The sequence below is a fragment of the Trifolium pratense genome, linkage group LG4 (assembly GCF_020283565.1).
Source record: "Trifolium pratense cultivar HEN17-A07 linkage group LG4, ARS_RC_1.1, whole genome shotgun sequence".
NCBI lineage: Eukaryota > Viridiplantae > Streptophyta > Magnoliopsida > Fabales > Fabaceae > Trifolium > Trifolium pratense.
In genome coordinates this window covers 39,599,655-39,624,892 of record NC_060062.1, presented here as the reverse complement: position 1 = coordinate 39,624,892, position 25,238 = coordinate 39,599,655, and the positions used below count along the sequence as shown (strand labels likewise).

Sequence of the window (25,238 nt, the reverse complement as noted above, 5' to 3'; positions counted from 1 at the left end):
GTCTTTTTTATGTTAAAATGGACTAAAAGACTAAGTAACATTTTATATGAATAAGAATCATTAATAGTTCAAAAGGGCAATATTTATTGTTATAATTGCCTTGAAATTGAAGTTCAGAAAAACTGGTTCAAGTGTGCCTCCTGCGCCTCGCAGGATAAGCTGTGTGAGGCGCAATGCTGGCTTCAGCAGGCAGTTTTTGGTTGCTGCATCCTGCGCGAGGCGCAACCTATTTATAGGTAGTGCGTTTTCTGACTTTTTTAAAGGGGGTTTTAGGATTTCTAAAACCAACAAAATACTAGGGTTTCTAATAGTCAACAGATTTGGAAGGCAGTTTGGAAGTTCAAGGCTCCTCAAAGTGTAAAAAAATTTCTTTGGAGACTAGCTAGAGACATTCTTCCAACTAGATGCAGATTACAAAGAAAAGGAGTGAGCTTAGATATTGTTTGCCCACTTTTCTTTGAAGTAGAAAATAGTGACCATCTTTTCATGAAATGTAGGCTTGCGCAACAAACTTGGTTCAGCTCTAGCTTAGGCCTTCATGTCCCTTCTCAAATGTCTCTGAAAGATTGGATGTGTGAATGGTTACTAAACAAAAACCATTTAGCCTCTCAATTATTTGGATTCACTCTTTAGAAAATTTTTGAAAGGAAGAAATCAAATGGTGTTCCAAAATGCTCTCTTTGATCCTAGGCACATAGCCAATGCAGCTGCTGATTTTACTATGAAATTTAATTGTGCAAATCTTTCGATTGAGGTGGCAGCACCTGTCAGACTCGCTGCTAAAACTTGGAGTCGTCCCCCTTCAGGTATGTCAAAATTGAATGTGGATGCTGGATGTTTTAATGATGGGTATTTGGGTTGTGGTATGGTTGTTAGAGACAATTTAGGGAATGTTATTTTTGCTGCTACAAAGCTCGAATCAAGTTGGTCATTTCACGGTGGAAACAGACTCTGAAGTTGTTGTAAAGTGTTTGCAGGGTTTTTCTTGTCTGGCATAAATTGAAAACATCATTCTAGATTGTTCTGATATTATGTCTAATCTTTCTAATTGTAGACGATGTAAAAATGTTGTTGCTCATTGTCTTGTAGGAGTAGCAAAATAAGTTGGATCTCGTTCTTGGGTGGGATATGTCCTGGAGCCCGCAGCTTCAGCTGTTTGTATGGATTTGCTTTCTTTAAGTTAAATGCATATGTTTGAATGTCAAAAAAAATATAAAAGAACTTCTCTTAGGCAAACACTAGGGTTGGGATTGATCCATCACATTGGGAAACACTTTCATATTGAATTTCTTGGTCACGGAAAGAAATTCGGACTTAGGGTAGAATTAGAAACAAGGCTAATTCTTGTAACTCTTTGGAGGATTTCATTGTAATCAAGTACTTCATTTGATAGTGGAACGGAGAATTGCTCTCTCCCGGCCAGACTAGGTCACTTTGACCGAACTGGGTAAACAATTCTATTGTGTTATTTATTTATCGTCGTTTTATCTTTTCTTGTGATTGTTATTGTCGTTCTCATTGTTTGGTTGCTTTAATCGTATTTGTCCCACACATCAAGTTCTATTATTAGTGTGAAATTTATTGACGAATTCACAACATTTATGAATGATTAAAACTTTATATTTTGTCGCACAAAAAAAAAAAAAAAAAATTTGTCACTGCATAAATTATAGACTGCTTAAAAGAAAGGAAAAAAGTTGTACAATTTTGACTCATCATAAAAATCTTATAATAATAAAAAAAAAAAAAAATATCTTGTAAAAATATTTTACCATTCACTTATTTCAAATTATCGGTTGGGATCAATCACGAGAAGGATCTTACTTGGAAACAAAACTTAGATAGTCTAACCTGAAAATTAGTTGTCGTTATTTGGGCAAAAGTTGGGGTTTGGGGACTAAAGACCCCCGCTTTTATGAACCTTGTGTTGTTCAGTAAGTTGAGATAAAGGATTATTTCATGAGGTGTGGAAATCTTAAGAGATATTAGTTTGGCAATATATGACTCGCTATTTTCTGCTTTGATTTTTCTTGCTTTCGGTAAGTTTAATATATTCTTTTTATTTTTTATTTTTTTTGTCACTGGGTTGGAGTATTAATTCCTGATACTCCAATGATTTGTGTTTGGACACATATATTTTTTATCTTTATAATGTTATATACTTATATTATATTTGTCATCATTAACAAAATCTATTATTTATATATTTACAAGTTTCTCTCTCTTGATTATTTTCTTATGTGTCATTCTATCATTCTTCCTTTAATTAGGTGGCATTCTATCATTCACTTGAGGCCTATGTGGCAACCTATTAGGGTCATTTCTTTTCTTTTCTTTTTTTGTCAAGTATTAGGGTCATTTCTATATAACAATCTTAATAGCAAATCAATCTTAATTAATATTAGAAGATTTCATGCAATAAAATTGAATAGCAATTAATATTGGTCAACTTTTATTCTAAAGTCATAAAAGAAAAAAAAAGAATGAAATAATATTATTGATATTGTCACACGAAATAATTTAGAAACTATTAGAAAGGTCAATGAAAATTTGAATCCATTCAAATAATTAGCAAATATAGTCACCAAAATGACCTTTGCTAGCTAGCTAGAAGCAAATATAGTCACCAATGACCTTTTCTATAAATAGTTTAGGAAATATTTGGAAATCTTAAATTCAATAAACTAAAATAACTAAAAAAAAATTAACAATATGAATGCCTTATGATATAACAAAGGAAATAGTTGCACGCCATAAAAGGAAAAATATAGCATATTCCTTTGGAGAATAAGAAAGAAAGGGAAAGAATTAGTATCTAATTGAATGATATTGATTAATTTGGTCTATATATATGACTCTCATTTTTCATTTGATCAACACAATATTGTTTTCCACCATGCATATTTGAATATATATTTTTGTTTTCCAAACTATTTTGATGGCTTTGGTTTACGATATGAAAAAATACACAACATTTAAAGAAGCTTTGTATATATTGATTTGACTGATATATGTTCAATATAATTCTTTAACTTTTTATATATCAATTTCATGTTTAGTATTATTTTATTTACCTTTATTTTTGGAGTATAATATTGTTATTTGTGTCTTTGTTTCTTCAACTATCACATACTTCTAGATTTTCATTTTGCTTGCAGATGTTAGGATGGTTCGCTTGGAGGAAGTCAAGTTTAATTCTTGGTGGAAATAATTTTTGTACAACCTTTAATTACCTTGCGGTCGAGCTCTCATAAGACTTTTTAGTTCTTTTCTTTTCATGTAATAGTTTTCCTAAGAACAAGTTTGGTTTTCAAGTTATATGTTATCTTCGTTTTGAGAGGATTAGGTTTTATCCTCCTCTTTTATTGTAATTATTTATCCTGTTAATATAGTTTTAGTGAGTACAGTCTCATTTGAAAAAATAAAATTTAAAGGCAAGGAATCCTAAAGAACACACCTGAAATTGGTTTGTCCAAAGTATATTAAAAACATTGGTTTGAAAGAAATTCCAATTTTTTTTTAAAAATATAATTATTTTAAATAAATGTTTCAGTTTATTTGTTTTATTATTATAATTATTGCAATTTACTACCTTACTATTTATTTTTTGTTAATATTAATATTAGTGAAAAATTTCGTTAATCTATATTATGTAAATAAAAATATTACTCAAAGCAAATATTAATTCATATGATAAAAAAATAAAGAAGGAAATAATATTAATATTAAAATTGTCACACAAAATAATTAAGAGACCATTAAGAAGGTCAACATAAATTTGAATGCATACTAAAAATAGCAAATATAGTCACCAATGAAAATATTTTAAATGAGTCAAAAAATGAAAATAATTTAATAACACAGTAAACGGTAATGCAAAATAGGAAACACAATAAAAGTAATTTATCATCATATTACATTCATAAAAAACAATAAATGCAAAATGGTAACAAAATAAAGTTATTTAATTTAATGTTTTTTGTTTGTTTTCATCATCGATATCTGGTCAACTGGACCGTATAATCTGGTTCGGGAATGAGTTTTGGTATCAAGTAGTTTCAGTCCTCTTCCGATCACGGGGATTGAACTGTGGTCCTTCCTACCATGTCTAGCGTCAATCATTACTGAACCAATTAACTATTGATGTATTTTATTGAATTTTATATGCAAAAACATCACATGATTTCATTTTTGAATAACATTATATTTTAAATAGAACATTGTAGCAATAATGTTATCGATAAAACAATACATTACTCTATGAGTCATGACTTAAGTAACTTTTATCTCGGTCTTTGTTTATTATAATGATGAAATTTCTAGCCGCTAGGTTACTTCACAAAAAAAATAGTCATTAGTGTCACGTTGGTCAATTTCAAATTTCATGATCAGGGAATGCCAACAGAGAAACTTACACTGCTAGCTGGTGTTCAATCACGCATTTGTAGAAAATGAATCAAGTTCTTATCAATTGAGATAAATTTTATTAATTACACAAAAATATATTTAACCCAAATAATAATCTAAAATTAATATGATAACACACGGGGTAGAAACATTTTACATGAGATTATATTTATATACACTACATATAAGATATAAAATATGTTATCACACGGAGTACAAATATTTTACATCGGAATAAATTCAAATATCATTATATTTTTATAACAAAATATAATTACTATGAAAATATATAATCACATGTAAGATATCACACGGGGTAAAAATATTTTATATATAAAAAATTCAAATATCATTATATTCTTATAACAAAATATAATTATTATTAAAATAATTTTTAAAAATTCATTCATAATAAAAAATAATATATATTTTTACAAGTAAAAACTAACCCGTGCACCTTGAAATAATATATATTTATGTGAGAACCATTTTTTGTCAGACTTTATTTACCTCGTGGCCGAACTTTAGATTATCGGGGCCCAAAAAAAACATATGAAAAATCTAAATGCACCTTGAAATTCAAAGTTGAATTGCTTACGTTATAAATTACTAGAGTCTACCAAAAGTCTCAAATACTTTTAGACGTATTTAGTATTTTAACTATTGTGAATTAATATTTCAGTAGAAGTATCCAATTAATATGAAATCTTATACTTTTTTTTAAAAAAAAAACTATACACGGGGTTGAATATTTTACAAGTAAATAAATGAATGTTTAATATAAATAATACACGGGGATGAATATTTAATACACAAGGAAGAATATTTCGCAATATTTGTTAATATACGGGGATGAATATTTTACAAATAAATAAATGAATGTTTATTATAAATCTTATACACAGGGATAAACATTTAATACTAAAAACTAATATAGTCTTTCATATTATATATCCATGTAACATATATAACTATACATCACATTTCTAAAAAAAAAAAAAAAAAACTACACATCAGATTGAGTGTTTGAATGTCTATATTTTTTATCTTTACTTTTTACTATTTTTTAATTTTTTCGAGCCTTTAATGTAATTGTAAAGAAAGTTAAGACAGATGGTTAATAATTGTTTTAAAAATCTTCAAAACACTTTGAGACATGTCTATTACAGTGTCACAAAGTCGACAATGAAAGTTATATAGTGATGATTTTAGTTTGCAACATGAGTTGCACATTCTTTAGGTAGATATTAATTGGAAAAATTGTTACAAGAAGATGAGCTCTCTAACTCTTTATATTAGACTATTTAAGTCAAAAAAAAAAAAACTCTTTATATTAGACCAGACAAAGTGCAATCTAAATTATACAACATTTATACACAATACGCAATTATATGATGAGGGGCCGAAGTTTGAACCTCGCATACCTACTTTTTCACTTTAAGTTTGTAATTTTGAATCATTAGGCAACTTAACAAAAATAAAAGATCAAACTAAAAAAACAAAATAATTATTCGATAACATTGAATATAATAATTATGAAATTCGATATTTAAAAATAGAAATAATTTGAAAACAATAATTGACTTTTAGCCTCATAATCATATGCATTGAATAAATTAAAAGATGACATGGAGATCTATCATTATCAGAAATAATATCAACTGCGATTTGTAAGGGGCTAAAACCACTTGATGTCAGAACTGACCCACGAACTATATTAAACTGGTGGTAAAAAAAGAAAAGAAATAATTCAGTGTTTTTCTCCGCAATTTATAGAATTCTTTCTTTTGATGTTCAAAAAAATATGTGTAGATCCATATTATTTTTAGTGTTTACTATTATAGAGTACAAAGTTTCCACCTATGTTACTTGACAAAAAAAAAACCATGAACATGTTTTAGAATCAAGAAAGCCGGAAACAATATTTTTTTAATACTTTCAATTACTCGCTCTCTAAGTGAGTGACGCTCATGTGAGTCTCACCACTCTAGAATATATTAAGAAAATGTTATTAACACTCTTCTCAATTTTATTTTCTAACCAAGAGAATCATTTAAAAATATGGTCACGGGGGAGGTTGATCTTCATCTAAAAAATAATATAAAATTTATTTATTCAATTTTGCTATGTTCATGAGATCATTGCATTGTAGTCCAGACCGGGTTAGATGGCTACGGGGGAGAAAATAACACGTCGGTCGGAAATGGGGAGTGGATGAGTTTCACTCTTCGTGAGGCCAATTCGCCCTTCCCCTTTAAAATCTATAATATATGTATCCTTTTTCATATTTAGATAAATTACATTAACTATATAAAGTAAATTTTGTTAGTTAATAAATCACAAAATATTAAAATTTTAATAATCCATATTTTTCAATGAAAATTAATCCGTGCGCATGCACGGGTCAGTTATACTAGTAAAGAAGTGTATCCTTTTTGCTAAAATAGAACCAAACGAATATGTAGACCACCCAACCCCAATTATTATTTTTGTTTACGATAGATCTAAAGATCAAATTCAGAAACTCTAGCATACTATTCAAACTCCTTACCACTTGCTCTAGTGGCTTACCATCCAACTCCAATTGGTGATATCAAAGACATGCAATTATGAAAATAAGAGATTAAAAGAAAGAAAAGGAAACATATAACAAATTGAATGAATTTCACAATTTTTTAATTTCACACATCAGATAAAATTTCTCAATCCATCAAAGGAGGATGTAATCTCTAAGTTTGTTTAACTATACATATGTTTCAATAGATTAACAATAAATTTTTTTTGTTTTTTTTAAGAAAATTAACAATATTTGCTCTACTTTCAATTTATACATGAGATTGAAAAAACTTTTTACTCTCATTTAAGTTTATATGACCAAAAAAGACTCTGTTTAAGGGAGCCAGTGTTTGAATTTATCAAAATACGAGGATTAAAATTGCGTAAAAAAAGACTAAAATTGCTCATTTTTCAAAAAGGGGGACAAAAACTGCACAAAACAAAATAGAGAGACCAAATTGTGCATTTTATAAAATAGAGTGACCATATCACAAAAAAAAAAAAAAAAGATGGACCAAAACTACATTTAAGCCTATTTTCAAACAACGATGTATATTTGTCAAAAAAAAAAAAACGATGTATATCATAATTACATTTTTAAACACTAATCCACGATGAACCACATGAAATGGTGATCCATATTAGAATTTACCTCAACTATATTTTTTTTTTGTACGTGATTAATCTAGTGACTAGAATTTTTTTTAAGTTGAATATTCGGAGTTCGAACATGACTAATGTCCTTGTCACTGAGCTAGTCAACTAGACTCGCTATGTTTATTTAGCAAAAGACAAACAGATTTTTTTTTGTATAATTTTTTAAAATGAAAAAGACAAACAGATGTTTTTTTTTTTTGTATAATTTTTTTAAAATGAACTGATATTTTCTTTTTTTAGATCCATGAATAATAGTTGTCTACAAATCCTAGCTCAACTGGTAAATGTCGAAATTGCTAGTGTTGGACGCTATGACTTGAGTTCGAATCCCGGTCTCTTCACTTATGTGTATGAGTTTTCAATTGTTTTACCATTTCGTCTATAAAAAAAAGGGGGAATGGTAGCTTAGTTTAACCTTGTATATTACTACCTCCGTCCTAATTATAAGACCTTGTTTGACCACTGCACGTACGCCAATGCACATTTTGATCACTAATATCTTTAATTGTCTATTAGTAAAAATTATAAAAACAGATATTTTGTAATACTTTAACTATAAAACATATATTTTGTAATCCTTATAGCTGGAAAACGCCATTGCAACTTGCAAGGCTTTGCTGCATATTGAGATAAAGATGGAAGAAACAAATGCAGTTACTGTGACAAGCAACAAGGTTAGGAACTATATACCTCATGATAACATACTTTTTATTCTCTCAAAATTGCCTCTAAAATCAATGAAAAGATTTGAATGTGTATGCAAATTATGGGCCAATACTCTGATTCAAAACCCTTATTTCATGACCATATACAACAACAATTTTATGGGCCAATACTCTTAGATATAAAATTGTGAAGAATGTTTGGTTCAACTAATGTTGAAGAATGTTTGGTGTCGTTTAACTTTAGCACTGAGCTCTTGTTTACATCACCCATGCCCTCATACTTGGATGTTAGTCGTTCTTTTAAAGTCGTGGATAGGGAACTCGTGCTTTTAAATGAGTCAGTTGCATTGATCGCGACTTACATAGAAATTGCTACAATTCACATATCAATTTTGGGAGAATTCGGTGTGAGAGAATCATGGATCAAACTCTTTACTATTGCGTGCTTACCTTTCATTGAGTACCCCAACGGAGTTGGGAATTTGAGCAATATAGTCTTCTTTAACCTAAACTAGGCCTTTTCAAAATATCAAGACTTGAGTGTGACTTGTTACATGTCATATAGGCTTATAATGTTTCACATCATTCACAACCATTTTGCAATCCATCTCAATGACCACTTTACTATATCCCAATGTCACGAGCCATTTGAGACCTTGGAGTAGAACCCATGACTCTGCTGGTGTAAAGATACCATATCTGAAACTAGGAAATGCTGCAACAAAATTTCCTCTCTCATTTATAATGCAAGCTCCCATACTCACAAAACTGTTTGATACAATTGATGGTCCTCATATTTATACACCAAGAGGATTAGAATTATTTCAACTAAGAGGCAGTTACAAAATGCAACTAAATCTAACTGATAGAAAACTAATCCTAACTAACAAAAAGACAAGGCAGATATGCTAGTTATATTACTTGTGTGACAAGTAACTTCTCATTCCTTTTGATCTTCAATTTTCACATTACTAAATACCCAATTATACTTCCTTAAAATAGAAGCAGTTACAGTAGTCTTTAAAGATTCACCCTACCACAAAAGACTGATAAATAAATACCAAAATAAACAATAAACAACACTATTCTCTCATCTCTTTTTGTTTTTCATCATTCTTTCTTCAACCTCAAAAGTGTGTGTGTGTGCTGCAAGATAGGTTCAAGTTGAGCCTATTACCTGCATCTGTGATATAGGTGTGCAAAGTGTTGAATATTGACTTGAAATAATGTAAAAATCAGAAAATCATGTTTTGGTAGATTCTGTCTGCTCACGCCCAGGCGTGGGAGCTGGCGCCCAGGCGTGAAAAACTGGGCTGAACACTGCCTGCTCACGCCCAGGCGTGGGAGGCTGCGCCCAGGCGTAGTGCATGCGGGCCTATATATATGTTATGCGTTTTCTGACTTTTTTAAGGGGATTTTAGGGTTTCAAAGGCTAACAAAAAGGTTAGGGTTAAGAGAGATCATCTTGGGAAGACTCTAGGGTTAGGGAAACATTCTATCACCTTGGGAAACACTTTCATATTGAATTTCTTGGTCACGGGAAGAAATTCGGGCTTAGGGTAGATTTAGGAAAAACTCTAAATCTTGTAACTCTTGTGGTGAATTTCATTGTAATCAAGGAACAAGTTTGATAGTGGATTGGAGAGTTGCTCTCTCCCCAGAGTAGGTCACATTGACTGAACTGGGTAAACAATATCTCGTGTTCTTTACGTTTTCGCGGTTTATCTTTTGTTATTGTTATTATTGTCATTCTCGCTTGTTGATTGCTTTAATCCATTTTGCTCCACACACATCAAGGTATTGGTGTGATTCAATCCGAATTCACAACACAAAGTGTGCCTATTTTCTGTGTTTGTTTACAACACCCCACTATTCTTTGTGTACTCCAACAAAATGTCAGATTCAGAGGATTCTAGCCAAAACGGCGTTAATGGCAATGATGTAGCTGAAGAAGACGATCAACCACTTCATATTAATTAATGGATTTGTTAATGGACAGGAAGTGGGTGCTCACAACAATGCAGGTGGCTTGGACGAGGACGACAATGGCGAATGGGACGAAGCCCCCATTGCTGAACCGAACAACCTTTTAGATTTGCCTCAAGAACATCCTGTTGGTGTGCAAGAACCTCATCATCAATCACACCATATTCATAATAATGGATATGTTAATGGACAACCTCAAGAACCTCTTGTTGGTATGCAAGATCCTCATCATAACCATGGAGATAACATTCATAATAATGGAAATGTTAATGGACATGAAGAGGGTGTTGAGGTGCTCCCAACAATGCAGGTGGCTTGGACAAGGACGACAATGGCTTGGACGAGGATGACAATGACGAACCACTTGTCCACAACTGGACTGAAGCCGAGAAAGCGTAACTATTCTTCCTCTTAAGATTATCATCCATTTTTTTGTAGATAATTTTTTATATATTAATTTCATGTATAGATTATTCGAACATGGATTAATGCAAGAAGGACCTGATTGGGAGAGGATTTCTATGTTTCACGTGGTAACACGCAGTGCAGCTAATTGCCAATTCTATTTTTTTTTCTTGCGCGGTAAGATTAATTCCCTTTACCAATTTCTTAGTGATATTTATCGATCCACTTTGTCTTGTCCCAGTAAATTAGTATACGACATGACACCAACATGTGAGTGTCCGTGCTTCATAAGTTGAAAACCAACTCATTTGGTAGTAACCAAGTTTTGTTGTTTTCAGATGATATAGATTGAATTTCGGGAAGTTCCTAGTCGGCTCTTTTAGATCATTGAAAGCTGAAGGACTTAACATCATTGGAGATGGATAGATCATCATTTGTTGCTGAAGCATTCAATTTGGTTTTTTGGTCCGGAGAATTTGAAGTCTGCTTTGCTTGCAATCAATGATTGAACTTCTAAACATAATTCATTTGTCTTGATCTAATGCCTTATTTGATGATTTCATTTTTATCATTTAATGCCTTATCTGCTATATATGCCTATTTTTATAACCATATGCCTTATTTGATGATTCTGTTTTCATCAACTTTTGTTTGTAATTATATTCATATAATTATAGCCTAAATGATAGCAATAGTGAAGATAACTTATCTTCACTGTTTTACTATTACATGCCTGCACATAACCATTTGAAATAGGGGCTAACTTTTGTGTGTGATTTCAAAATGTGCACATAACCTATTTTGATTGCATAACCATTTGACTATAATTGCCTGCTTATTTTTTATTATTTATGAGTGTGTTCCTGCTTAAATTATTTCTTTTTTGCCTGTTGGTAGTTTGGGAGTTGCATCTCTTAGATCGAAATTTGGATTCTAGTCAGAAATTAGTGACTACATGCAATCAACAACTTTAAAACCGTGCGATTAAAATTGAACGACCTTGATTTGATTATAAAAATTTAATATTAAACAAAATTAAAAACTATCTTTAAATAGAAACCGTCCGATCTTAATCGGACAATCCTGATAATCAAACTAGCTAGTTAGGAAAATTGACCTCTACAATCCATGCAAAGCACATCTAAATTATTCTTTATTTCTTCCCTCTCTTTATTTATAAATTATTTCCTTAATGACACACTCAATACTACATTTGAAATATATTTGGTTGCTTTGCTTGTACTAGCATTTCAACAACTTCCCTCATAGTTGGTCTTTCCACACTTTGTTCTTGAACACATAACATAGCCACAAAGAATAATTGCATTGCTTCATCCAAAGGAATATTGTGATGTAATCTCTTATCAAGAATCTTCACAACTTTTTCTTTGTTCAATTCAGTTTGTAACTTTGTCCATTGAACAATATCCATTCCTTCTTCACCAAAATCTCCAACTGGTCTTCTACCTGTTAGTAGTTCTAGTAGCACCACTCCAAAACTATATACATCACTTTTCTCATCCACTTTCAATGTGTATGCATATTCTGTAACATAATTCAAAATTAGTATGCCATAATTGCTTGCTTTAAGCTGCTAATATAAGCTAATTAATTAATGATGGGAGTTTTATAAATACTAATAGTAAAATTTCTGACATAGATACCTTGTTGGTAAAGTAAGTACATCGGAGAATCTCAAAACTAAACTAACATAGCCACTAACTTATTAGCATGTGTTTATAGATAAAATTACATAATTTTTTTATCGGTGAGCCTAAAAAAAATAAGGGTTCGGGCCACCATATGTTTGGTTCAACCCAGAACTAGTCTTCTACTAGTTATAATACACGAAAAAGGGAGAAATCTTTTACACGTGATAATTTACATCGAAAATGTATTCATTCGAAAAACACAATTTTTATGTCGTCTGAATATGTACTTCTAAACAAAAATACAACTTTGCTCGGTCAAAAATATACTTTTAGAATTGTGTAATGTTTAAAGAAGAAAAAAATGTGTGGTACATGAAGTTGCTTCCAAAAAAGGAGAGAAAAACTTTATTTCAATTTTGAGAAAGTAAATATTAGATCCTTAACTTTGAACCTAGTTACCTAGATATGGAAGAAAACATATGCTTTTGGTTATTGTGCAATTGTTAACCACTAGAGATATGAAAGTGTTAGTGAGTTTTGGTCAGAAAAAGATAGTTGTGATTTCTTTAGGTTTGAATATGGCTTTATGGTTTCAAGGCATGCAAAAGAACAAACCAAGCTTGGGATATGAAAAGCAAAAGATTGAAAGAATTTTCCTTTGTAGGTATGTAGGACATTTTGTGGTCCCACTGTCCCAGGAAGTGGCAAGAATATGCTATAGTGGACTGGTGGTAGTACACTTTGTAAAGAGAATGTTTTGGGTTAATTAAAAATTAAATTAAAAAAAATATACTCATCACCTTCATATTGGCCTTTTGACTATGTCTATGCATATTAATTTAGTATTTAATTATTAAATTGACATGAAATAATCATTCCATAATTGACTATTAATCATTTCTCCTGTTCAAGTCAATACACTAATCTAAACAATATTTTTTGGTAGCTAGGTAATTATGTGTCCTAAACTTTATAGTGTTTCTTAGGTGTGTGGTGATAAAATTTGATTATAAATCTATAAAATAATTCTAACTAAAAATAAATTAAATGTAAAACAATTTATATTTAGATAGTGGGTTGATTTTAAACACAATATAATTTTGTCTTCTTCTAAAATAGAGTCAAACATAAATGTATGTCTGGATTCACGGTGAGTTTGACAGAATTACAATGAACTACTATTATTTCGACAAATACTGACACATTGATATCAAACATACACTATTTATCTATTTGAAATAGTTTTCATTTTTCAGTTAAATATCTATTTTGTGAATATGAAAATTAAAAGTACCTGGAGCAATGTAGCCATAAGAACCAACAATAGAAGACATGCATTCAGAAGTTCCACCATTATTCTCTTGCAACAAGAACTTAGCAAGTCCAAAATCAGCAACATGAGCTTCAAATTCAGAATCCAACAAAATATTATTTGACTTAACATCTCTATGAACAATCATAGGACAACAATCATGATGCAAATAACATAGTCCTTTAGCAGCTTCAATTGCTATTTTCACCCTTACATTCCACTCAAGATACCCCCCTCTTTTACCATGCAAAACTTCACCTAAACTTCCATTTGTCATATACTCATAAACAAGCAAATTTGTATCTTTATTTGAACAAAATGCTAACAACTTCACAATGTATCTATGCCTTATTCTACCAAGTGTTTTTATTTCAGCTGATAAACCATTATCATAAGAACAACCTTTGTTAATTCCTAGTAACTTTTTCACAGCTATTTTTTCATCATTTGGCATTGTGCCCCCATATACAACACCAGCACCTCCTCTTCCTATGATGTTACTTTCCTTGATACAACCTAAGATATCTTCACTTCCATATTCAATCTTCTGAAATGCTGTTAACTTCCATGAATTCGAGTCTTGCCTAATTCCTTTTCGGCTTTTGATTATAGCTAGTGTTGCGAAAACCAATGAACAAAACAGAAGTGCTAATGCAAATAGAAGCTTGTACTTTACCAAAACTCCAGGTTTTGCATGACCGTTGTTTTGATCCTGAGACTCGGATACTGTTGACGAAGAACGGTTACATGGATTCAAATCATATCCACATAACTTCGGATTACCGATAAAGGAAGTAGAATTGAACATTGAGAATTGGCCTATTTCAGGAATTGAGCCAGAGAAGTCATTATTGGAAAAATCGGCCGAGGTTAAGCCTTTTATAGCACCAAGTTCCTTGGGAAGTGTTTGGTTTAAGTTGTTCCACGAGACATTAAGATAGTTAAGTATGTGAATTTGAGAAAGCTGAATTGGAATAGGACCTGATAATTGATTCTGACTCAAATCTAAATAGGTAACCAAAGAACATTCACCTATCTCAATAGGAATTTTTCCTGAAAAGTTGTTGAAACTCATATCTAGCCTGAGAATGTTCTTCAACTTTCCTATATCTTGAGGAATTTCACCTGAGAATCTATTTCCATGAAGAAGCATAATCTGCAAATTTGGAAAGTTTCCAATAGAACTAGGTAGAGAACCAGATAAACGATTATTCGAAAGATTCATCTCTCCAAGTTTAGAAGAACTGTTTGTGTTTGACATTTCTTGTGGTGGAAGAAAACCACTAAGATAATTGTTTTGAAGTTCAAGAAGTGAAAGTTGAGGCAAATAAAGAAAACCTTTTGGTATCGAACCGGTTAAAAAGTTTTGTCCTAAACGAACTCGTTGAAGTGTATAACATTCACCAAGTTCATTAGGCAAAGAACCAAACAGAAAATTGTTAAGCAAGATAAGAATCTTAAGCTTTTTTCCAATGCATAAAGATTTAGGTACTAATCCAGTGAGTTTATTTGTTGATAAATCAAGCTCACTCAATTTACCATTCTGTCCTAACTTTGAAGGAATAGAACCTGTAAAATTATTATGCCAAAGCTTCAACACTTCTAAATTTGGTAACTCAGAAACAAAAGATGGAATTTCACCATATAATTTATTGATGAACAAGTTCAAGAGTGTGAGTTCATGAAGATTTGAAAACTCATTAGGAATATTTCCACTTAACTCATTGTTTGACATATCAAGAGATTTCAAACTACTAAGATTCCCTAATTGCGAAGGAATCGAACCACTAAGTTGATTGGTTTGCAAGAAAAGTGTGTCTAGTTTATAAAGTTTTCCTAACTCATTTGGAATTGAACCTTTCAAACCACAATTTGCAAGATCAAGATGAACTAAATTAACAAGATTACCAAAATGAGATGGAATTTCACCATCAAACACATTGTAATAACCTAACAAAAGATGTGTCAAGTTAGTAAGATTTCCAAGCTCATAAGGTATGAAACCTCTCAAATCATTACCTGCAAGAGACAAATAGTTAAGACTCAACATGTTTCCATAGCTTGAAGGAATTTCACCATTGAAAAAATTTCCTCCAAGATTCAAGTACTTGAGTTTAGGTAACTTAGTGACTTCAATAGGTAGTGAACAATTGAACTCATTGTTGTAAGCATCGAAAACTTCGAGATCTTTGAAATAAGAGAATTTCCAACTTAGATTTCCATTGAACAAGTTGTTTGATATGTTGAGGAATTTCAAGTTGGACAGTTTTGTGATGGAAGATGAAAAAGTACCTGAAATGTTCAAGTTTGATATGTCTAGTGACACAATAGAAGTATTGTTTGTGTCACATTGAATACCATACCAAGAACAAAGGGACATGTAGTTAGAGATGTTCCATGTTTTTAAGGAAGTGTTTGGTTCAAAATCTTGTTTGAGAGAAACTAAGATAGTAGCTTGTGTTTTCAAAGACATAGGAAGTGATGATGATGATGATGATGATGATGATGATGAAGAAGTAGAAAGAGTAGTGTTGAGACACAAAAGAAAGAGGGTGTAGAGAACAAAAGTGAAAGTAGGAGAATCCATTATTTGTGGAATAATGATTCTAGCTTAGAAGAGAAGTATAGTATAGGAGAGTGAAATGAAACTATGAAAGTGTAGTTTTAGAATATGATAAGAGTTTATAGTACTGAATATGCAGCAGTAGATGCAGAGAGGGTGAGAAGAAGTGTTCTAGGAAGAGGTGGCACTATAATCACTTTTTTTTCTTTCACATTCACTTACACATTACTTTGATGTCATCTTTAGCTTTTAGAAAGCAAAAGCAAAAGCAATGTTGGATTAAAATGCATGACCAGCAAGGTCTGTTTTATAAGCCAGTTAATTTTTTTAATTTGGTTTAAATAATTTTCTTTTTTTAACTTATAAGATGCATGTGATTCGGAGAAAATAAGAGACTGGACATGAAAACTCCTGTTGTGTTGTGTTTGATTCTAAATCTATGTCTGAGACAGGACACTATGTCTCGGATATTGTGTCTCGGATCGGACAAATTAGAGGTCAAAGGGAATGAACAAAAAGTGAAATTTCTATCCATTATTAAATCACATGACAACTTTTTTGCCTCAAATACAATTTGTCTAAAATATCAAAATAACTTTTTGTCCACCAAACAACTTATAAACTAAAAAAATACAATCGTATTTATCGAGATTAAAATCATATTTATACCTTTTAATTTTTTTCATATTTGTTATATTTTCAACCTTAAGCTTTATTTGATTTGAGAAACAAGTCCACAAAAGAAAGCTGCTAAATCAGATTTGGAATCTTCATTTGAAGCAGAAGATAATCTATACTAGTAGCATAGTATAATCTTTAGACCATATAACAAATACCAATCATGGGGTAGGAATAAATTGACAACAATATGCATGCTGAGTGTACATTTATTTTTTTATTTCTTTGCTTCTTAATAAGAGGAGGATGTGGTGGTGTCATTACCCAATGTGTAGCTTTCTTATTTATTCACAAAGAATACATGAAAATACCAAGGATATTATTCTATATATCACATACTTATTGGTCCAATTGTCCAATTATAAAAGAAGATTTATACTATGTCATAAATTGTCATTTCAAAAAGCTTAAATTATTGAGCATTACTGCATTAGTAGTTTAATACTTATCCAATTAAAGGGTAATGATATATAGTAGAGTATTACATATGTAAGATTACGAGTTTTTTTTATGTAAGATTACGAGTTTTTTTTATTAACCTCTGGTTCCGATAATCTAGAATTCGGCCGTAAAGTAAGTAAAGTCTGATAAAAAATTATTCACATCTGAGAATCGAACTCGAAATCTGCTAAACAATCCCCTTTTTAATGAAACTCATTAACTAGTTAAAATTAATAGGTTTAGATTATACACTAATAGTACAAAATATTGCACAATTCAATTCAATTAGACCTCAATGTGTAGATATTTTCTGAAATATATACTACAATAATATAGCATGATAACTTTGATTTGATAATAATTAAACTCATATAACTTTATTCTTAAGAGACTAGTCTTTCTTTTTTGTCTTGTTTCTTTTCTTTTTCCCTTGTACTCTTTAGCTTTCTTACAAATTTTATATATATATATATATATAAAATTAAACTGATATCAATCAGCTTTTAAGCACAAACGAAGAAACTAAGAAAGATTCTTATGTCTATTTAGTATGACACATTGAGAAGTATTTTTTGAATGCCTCATCTCTTGTCTTTATAGACCAATAATTAGATCTTAACAATTTCAAAAGTGGTTTTCATTAAAATTTTAAAATGGTCAAAAATTAACTTCTACGGTTGAGGGCGAATGATATTTTTACATTAATTTGGTTGATATGAGTTTGTTTGCAAATTGTTCATTTTCAAATTTCAGTTTTAGTGACCTAAAATAATAAGTTTTAAAGAAGTTTGCTTTTCTAAAACTTAGGAGTTATGGTCGAGCAATTGAAACTTAGGATTTGAGAGATCAAAATCGTGCCATTAAAAAACTTGTCAAACAATTAAAACTTAAGGATTCGTTTGGTGTGCAAAATAGAATAGAATTAAGATAGAATAAAAAGCTGAATAAATGTCAATTGTAAAACTTTGAAAAATAAAACTATGTTTATAAATCTTATTATTTTCTTATGTTGGTGCATAACTTATCTATTATAATCTTATATAGGTACATTGTCAAACAAAAAAAAAGATCTTATATAGGTACAATTAATGCAATCCAAAGAAGCAGTGAATACCAATAACTAAGAAATGAGATCTATGTACATAAATTATACTAGTAGTGTACTATATATATCCACTAACAAAATAACAAATGGTGTACATAATAGAAGAGTGTATGTATGAGTAAGATCTTTAAATTTCTCTTTGATTAATAACCCATTATCCTTGAATGAATACAAAATAAAAAGGAAAAGCAATCATATACATATACTATGAATTAAGAAAGGTAGCCAACTCACTCATACTAATAGATGTAATGTTAATGGAAAAGACAATCTTTATGGTTGAATAATAAGGAAATAATTAAGGATGAAATGATCAAACCTAGGTCAGCTCATAAACTCCAACAATTTAATTTCTTTTTAGGTGGATACCCTTGGTCCCCTGAATCTTATATCTTTCTTTCTAGTTAGTGACTTAGTTTCATTTCATTTCACAATAAAGTATATAGTACTACATTAATTAATATTAATATACTCTATCATATTTTATACCTAAAAATTGAAATAAAAACACAATGTTATTCATTCAAGAGGAGCTAGCCTCTTTTATGTTTTATTATAACTCTCTCACTTTACTACACCGTTTAATGTGAAAAAAGATAAAGCAAATCTAAAGTCGATTGATTCTTCTTCTTTTAAGAACATGTTGGGATCCATCATACTCATATTAATCTCTTTCTCCAAATTGTGGACCAGTTTGAATATTTCCTTGCTTTCTTTTTTCTTTCTTTAAGGGCCCGTTTGGTGCGCAGGATAGCATAGTGACAGGATAGGATATAAAACAGGATAAGGATAGGATAGGATAACAGCAGGATAACAGTTATACTCAGTTATCATATCCTGTGTTTGGTGCACACAGGATAACAAACATGATAACTATTATATTTTGTTTTTAATACATATTTGCTCATAATAATATGATAAGATATATAACATATTTAATTGACAAAATTACTCTTGTAAAACAATTGTTATTTTTTTAAAATTATTTTGTAATACTTTGAATTTTATAAATAAAAAATATAAATAAGTAATCAAATAACTTTATATAATTTAAAATAAAAATCATGAGAAAATAATCAAGTTTAATTTTTTATATGAATCATGATCAAATAAATAACTCAATAATATATACATGTTAGATAAGCCAAATAAATATATGATATATCTCATACGTAAATAATAAAACTACTATTGCAAAAGAATTATATTTAATTTTTTATAAAATTTAAATTAATATCCCTATTTGTCAATTTTTTAATAATAAATTTACTTTAAAATATTGTAATTTTAGTAAAATTTTGATTTTTTAGAATATATAAATTACAAAATTACCCCTGTGAAAAAATCACATATATATTTAAAAATTAATTATTTAATTATTTATATTTTATTAATTTTATTTTATGTATTTTAAAATATATTTTATAAAATAAACCAGTATTTTTTTTTTTCTTATCCTATCCTGCTGGTAACCCAGCTCAAATTCAGGATAAGAATTATAACTAGAGAGACAAGATAGGATAAGCTTCAGGATTAACTTATCATATCCTGCTGTATCACCAAACACTGGATTGCGGCAGAATATGATACAGTTATCCTATCCTGTCTCTTATCCTGTGCACCAAACGGGCCCTAAACCTATAATAACAAGCATGTGTTTTGTTCCGGTGAGTATAACTCGGTCGATAAAGACATTACATTATACATGAGTTGAAATTCGAATATGGATTTCTCCACTTATTCTTCTCAGTTCAATCTATTTTTTACAAAGCACATTATATATATGTGAACCAATTTAACCACTAAATTACATAACAAAAAAAAAAGCGTTCTTCAGCAATAAAAACCTATGAAGTATATGGATATCGTAGATGATCCGGATAGTACTAACATATTGACACCGATAATAATTTTAGAAAGTGACAAATTCAATATAATCATAAGTGTTGGTGTCGTATCAGTGTCGGAAACGCATAATCAGAAGAGTATTCCTACTTCATAGGTAAAAACCATCATGTAGTTTTTTTTACCTTCTATTGTTAAAACCTTGAAAATTCTCTCTTAAAGTTAAAATTAGTTATGAAAGTAACATTAATTATATTTAAAAATATTCAAACATACTGTACTAATACTAAAATTAATTCTACAATTCAATAATCAATTTTAATGTTCCAAAAGTGAGGCCAAAGATACACTGAATTGTTGTATTTTAGTATTAACCAATTGAATTTGGTCAAATGACATTGATCTGTATATTTGGCTTCAATTCAAGGTATGATTGAGGCTGAAAGAGTGCTGATTGGAAAACATGCTGGTCCCATTCTGGAAATTCCTTGTCTTGTTTTTGAGTGGTGATGTTAGGACCCATTTCTTGCATTACATTAACCCACTCAAAACAAGTACTTTATAATAATATAAGGTACCCTTTCTGCTACACTTGTGATGAATAGAAATATTCATGTCCAAAATCATGATATACATAATAAATATGGTAAATTTTAATATGTTTATTGTCCATGAAAATATATTCAAAACTTCAGCAATGATATTGTTTTTGGATAAACTAAATTGCAGTTTTCTCCTTTAACTTTTATAAACTTGTAATTATATTCTCGTAACTTTTATAATAACACTTTTAACCTTTAATTTTAGACTATTTTGCAAAATGATGACCTTTCATTGATTTTAAGAAAGACAACACACACATAGCATTCATCTCTCATGTCACGTCGGCATGTCTTTCTGGCAAGACATGCTGACGTGGCATGTGCGTCGCATGTCATGTAATTAGATCACCGGTTGTTTAAAGCACATGTTTATGCAAGACAAATTAAATTGGACAGATTAGCCCGTATACTTAGTTCTAATATACCGTGGACCACCTGATTCTAATATACGGTGGACCACCTGAATAAACGGTCCATGTTAATATAATTTTTAGAGTGGAACAAGACAAATTGTTTTGAAAAACTCCGATGCAATTTTTAAAAATAACTAATTTGTGTCGTATATTATTTATTTCTTGATTGAGTCCTGACTTTTCTCTTAAAAATTGGAAGGTTAAAAAAAAAATTATACCGTATATATAATTGCCAGCCAAAGTGGCCTGTACAATGTGCTGCATTAGATATGAGGCCAATGCTAGGGTGGGAGACCATGACATGTCTCTCACCGGTGCACCATATGATATGTGGATTGGATTGAATGTGTACATGATATTATGGTGTACTGTCAGTATTATATTATTTATATTTTTTTGAAAAAAAAAAGTTTTAAATTTTTCTGGAAAAAAGTTTTCTATCTTTTTTTCGGGCACAAAATTTTCGATTTTTTCTTTTGGAAAAAAAGTTCCTGATTTTTGGGGGAAAAAATTTCGATTTCACATAAAAGCAATTCCAGAGTTTTTCTGGGAAAAAAATTTTCCGTTCTTTTTTCGGGAAAAAAGTTTCGGATATTTTTCAAAAAAAAAAAGTTTTTGTTTTTTTATGGAAAAAGTTCAGATTTTTCCCAAAAAAAGTTTCCGATTTTTTGGGAAAATTAGTTTCGAAATGTTCACCTAAAAATTATTGTCGATACAAAAAAGAGTAAAAAAATAGAAAATATTTGAAACTTTTTTTTCCGAATAAAATATTGGATCTTTTTCAGAAAAAAAATCGGAAACTTTATTTTCGGAAAATATCCGAAACTTTTTTTTTTGAAAAAAGAACGAAAACTTTTTTGTTCAGCAAAGACTCCGGAATTGTTTTTTTCTAAAATCGAAACTTTTTTCCTTAAAAATTTGGAACTTTTTTTTCGAAAAAAAAAAACCGAAATTTTTTTTCCAAAAAAAAATAGAAAAATTTTATCCGGAAAAATTGAAAACTTTTTTTTTCAAAAAAATTAATAAATAATATAATACTGACAGTACACCATAATATCATGTACACATTCAATCCAATCCACATATCATATGGTGCACCGGTGAGAGACATGTCATGGTCTCCCCCCCTAGCATTGGCCTAGATATGATATGATACTACTAAAATATACAGTATATAATTATAAGGACCCATTAAAGAGAGTAGCATGTACAAAAGAACATTAAAGTAGTAGAGATAGATATACTTTACACAGCCTCGTGTTTATCTGATCTGATGCATCATCATCCCCCACTGAACAAGAGTTGTGGCATAAGCACGTTTGCAGCTGAAACTAAAATTATAGCAGGCAGGGATATAAATGCAGAGAGATATGAATGATAGTATATTTCTAATGTCATGTCCTATCCAAGATTCCTGGTTTGTGACCCTTTCTTTATATGTATAGAGATAAGAGATAATAGAGTTGATGCAATTTTATGTAACATCATCAGTACATTGTCTTGTTGGTATATATAGCAATGTCATGATTTTGGTCATGTTTCATGAGTTGACCCTTAATCGTTTTACTTGGTAGCCACACTATTAATTAGTTCGAGTTAGTTGAAGGAAGGGTAAAGTATCTAATGTACTTTGTCTACAAAGTAAGTATTACTTTTTCTCTCTCGACACCCCGCATTTCTTTTTTACTCCCTGAATTTTCGATTTTGTCTTTGGGGTACTGTGGTTTATACAAATCGAAATTTTTTGTCATGCTAAAAATTTTCGGTTAATATAAACCGAGATATTGTGTTCCAAATTTTTTTCCAGATTTCCTGCATAAATTATGCATGAGACCCTCAACTTCCACAATTTATTTGAAATACTAAACGATGTCCGATTTGAGTAAACGACCACTCGTTGGAAAGCTTAGGTTGTCAATAATACAAATATAATTTTTGTTTTGAGTTTTAACTATCCAATTGGTTCAGTTTGACCAAATAATGGGTACTGGTACAGAAACATAGCAGAAACATTTCTCAAACTTGTACGTAGATTTTCTCATACTATACTTAATGAAATTTAACAATTCCGGTGTCAATCTTGTAGTAAATTTTGTCTTCTTTACACTAGATTAAAAATCATTAGCATACGACTTATATTCAGAGAGATATGCTAAATTTACCACATGTAGCTCTGCACGAATTTTCACGTAAATCTTTCTTCTTTTTAGGGGGTAAATTTATGTTATTTTGGTTTATATAAACCGAATTTTTTTCCATGTTTAAAAACTTCGGTTCGTAAAAACCGAAGTTTGTTGGCAAAAAAATTTTCAAACTGCAAGGGGCAAAATATGATTTTTGGGATATAAAAGAAAGGCGGGTGGTCGGGAGAGAAATCATCGTACAAGGATTGGAAGTCCAATATCTGAATCTGGAAAAATTGGCATGTGAACTCACAAGTTATTTGAGCTCGGAGACTTGGGCATTATTTCCATTGACACCCCCATAGTCGTTAAAATTGAAGCTTTTACCATTGAGGTAACAACTAGTAAAAAAACACATTAAAAGTCAAATTTAAAAACAGGAGAAGGGTATATAACATAAGAAATACAAATTCTATTGTCCATATTTTGGTTCAGCTTCAGCAATATATTGTATTAAGCTTCCATCTATAAAATTTCTTAGAAAGCTTTAGGGTGTTCTATTCATGAGACCATGAGTTTTTAAACTTATAAAAAGGTAGCTTCTATGGTACATTCGAATAATATTTTCTTAGAAAAAAAATTCAATATTGACTATAATGATGAATAAAAATTCAAAAAATATCAAATTTTATATTTTTTACAATTTTGATGAATAATATTTAGTTACTATAATCATTTTAATGATAAGAAAAATGATTTCCTTTAAAAAATATTCATTTACATATTAATTTAATTACCTGATATACCGGTACATTAAGAATTATCATATGTATCATAGAATTTGTCTTTATAAAAAATTACACTAAAATATTTTAAACGGTTCTTATCCTTAATCTTATATATTTCAAGAGAATTAATTCAATTTGAAGACATAAATTGGATGAAGCTTAACTCACATGATAAGAAACATCCATAAGGTGATTTGTGGTTTAATAATATTAGACTAAATTAAAAACAATTAAGTCGAGTTTTTTTTATTTTTATTGCAATTTTTATTTTATGTATTGGGTGGATTTTTAAATGACATTTAGTTTCTTCCTAACCAATACATAAAACAAAAATTATGTTAGATCATTGTGGTCAATGCAACACAGGTGATAATAAGGCCTCCAAAGGTTTGATTCTAGTTTTGGTTCAATTCTTTTATATCTCTATCAATTTAATTTGTTTTGCTATATTCACTTGAACGTATTATGTTTGGTTCAAAGGAAAGGTGCGAGGATTGATTGTAGAAGGAAAGAAAGCTCGAAAATCAAGATCCTTCCACTGTTTGGAAGTCTTGACATAAAGGAAAGAAAGCTTACTATTCATAAGTTCCACGGCTAAAAACATCCCTCCAGATTTCGAAAAAAAAGTAAAAATTGGAGATGCAATCTTACAAAAAGACAAAACAACCCTTACTTCTTTTTTTTTTTGAAACAAAAACAACCCTTGCTTTTAAAATACTAATATATGCTCTTTTTTTCTTCTGTGTACTGAAATACTATGCACTATGCTTTTGTTTAATGAAAATATCAAACAAACAAAAAATGTTAGTTGGAATTTATTTCTAATTAAATTAAACGCATTAGTTTCCACTTTTTGATTTTTTTTTCTTATACGATTGCTATACAAACATGACTTTTTTTTGTTTTACATTACTGTAGTTTTTTTTTTTAAGTTTATCAAATAATTGCAAAAAAAAACTTGATTAAGAACAAAAATCAATTACTGTAATAAATAAATCAATCTTTAAATAATAAATAATTTAATTATACCTATTTTGAAT

The 25,238-nt window shown here is 30.0% G+C and overlaps 1 protein-coding gene across 1 annotated transcript; it reads right to left on the bottom strand.

Moving 5' to 3' along the window:
- Positions 1 to 11,660: 11,660 nt before the first annotated feature.
- Positions 11,661 to 16,484, bottom strand: LOC123923368 (leucine-rich repeat receptor-like serine/threonine-protein kinase BAM3). Its single transcript, XM_045976057.1, has 2 exons — positions 13,623 to 16,484; positions 11,661 to 12,221 (listed from the first exon to the last, which is right to left on the bottom strand). Exons 1-2 carry the CDS (start codon positions 16,225 to 16,227, stop codon positions 11,884 to 11,886), a joined length of 2,943 nt encoding a protein of 980 aa, XP_045832013.1. The 5' UTR covers positions 16,228 to 16,484; the 3' UTR covers positions 11,661 to 11,883.
- Positions 16,485 to 25,238: the final 8,754 nt, after the last annotated feature.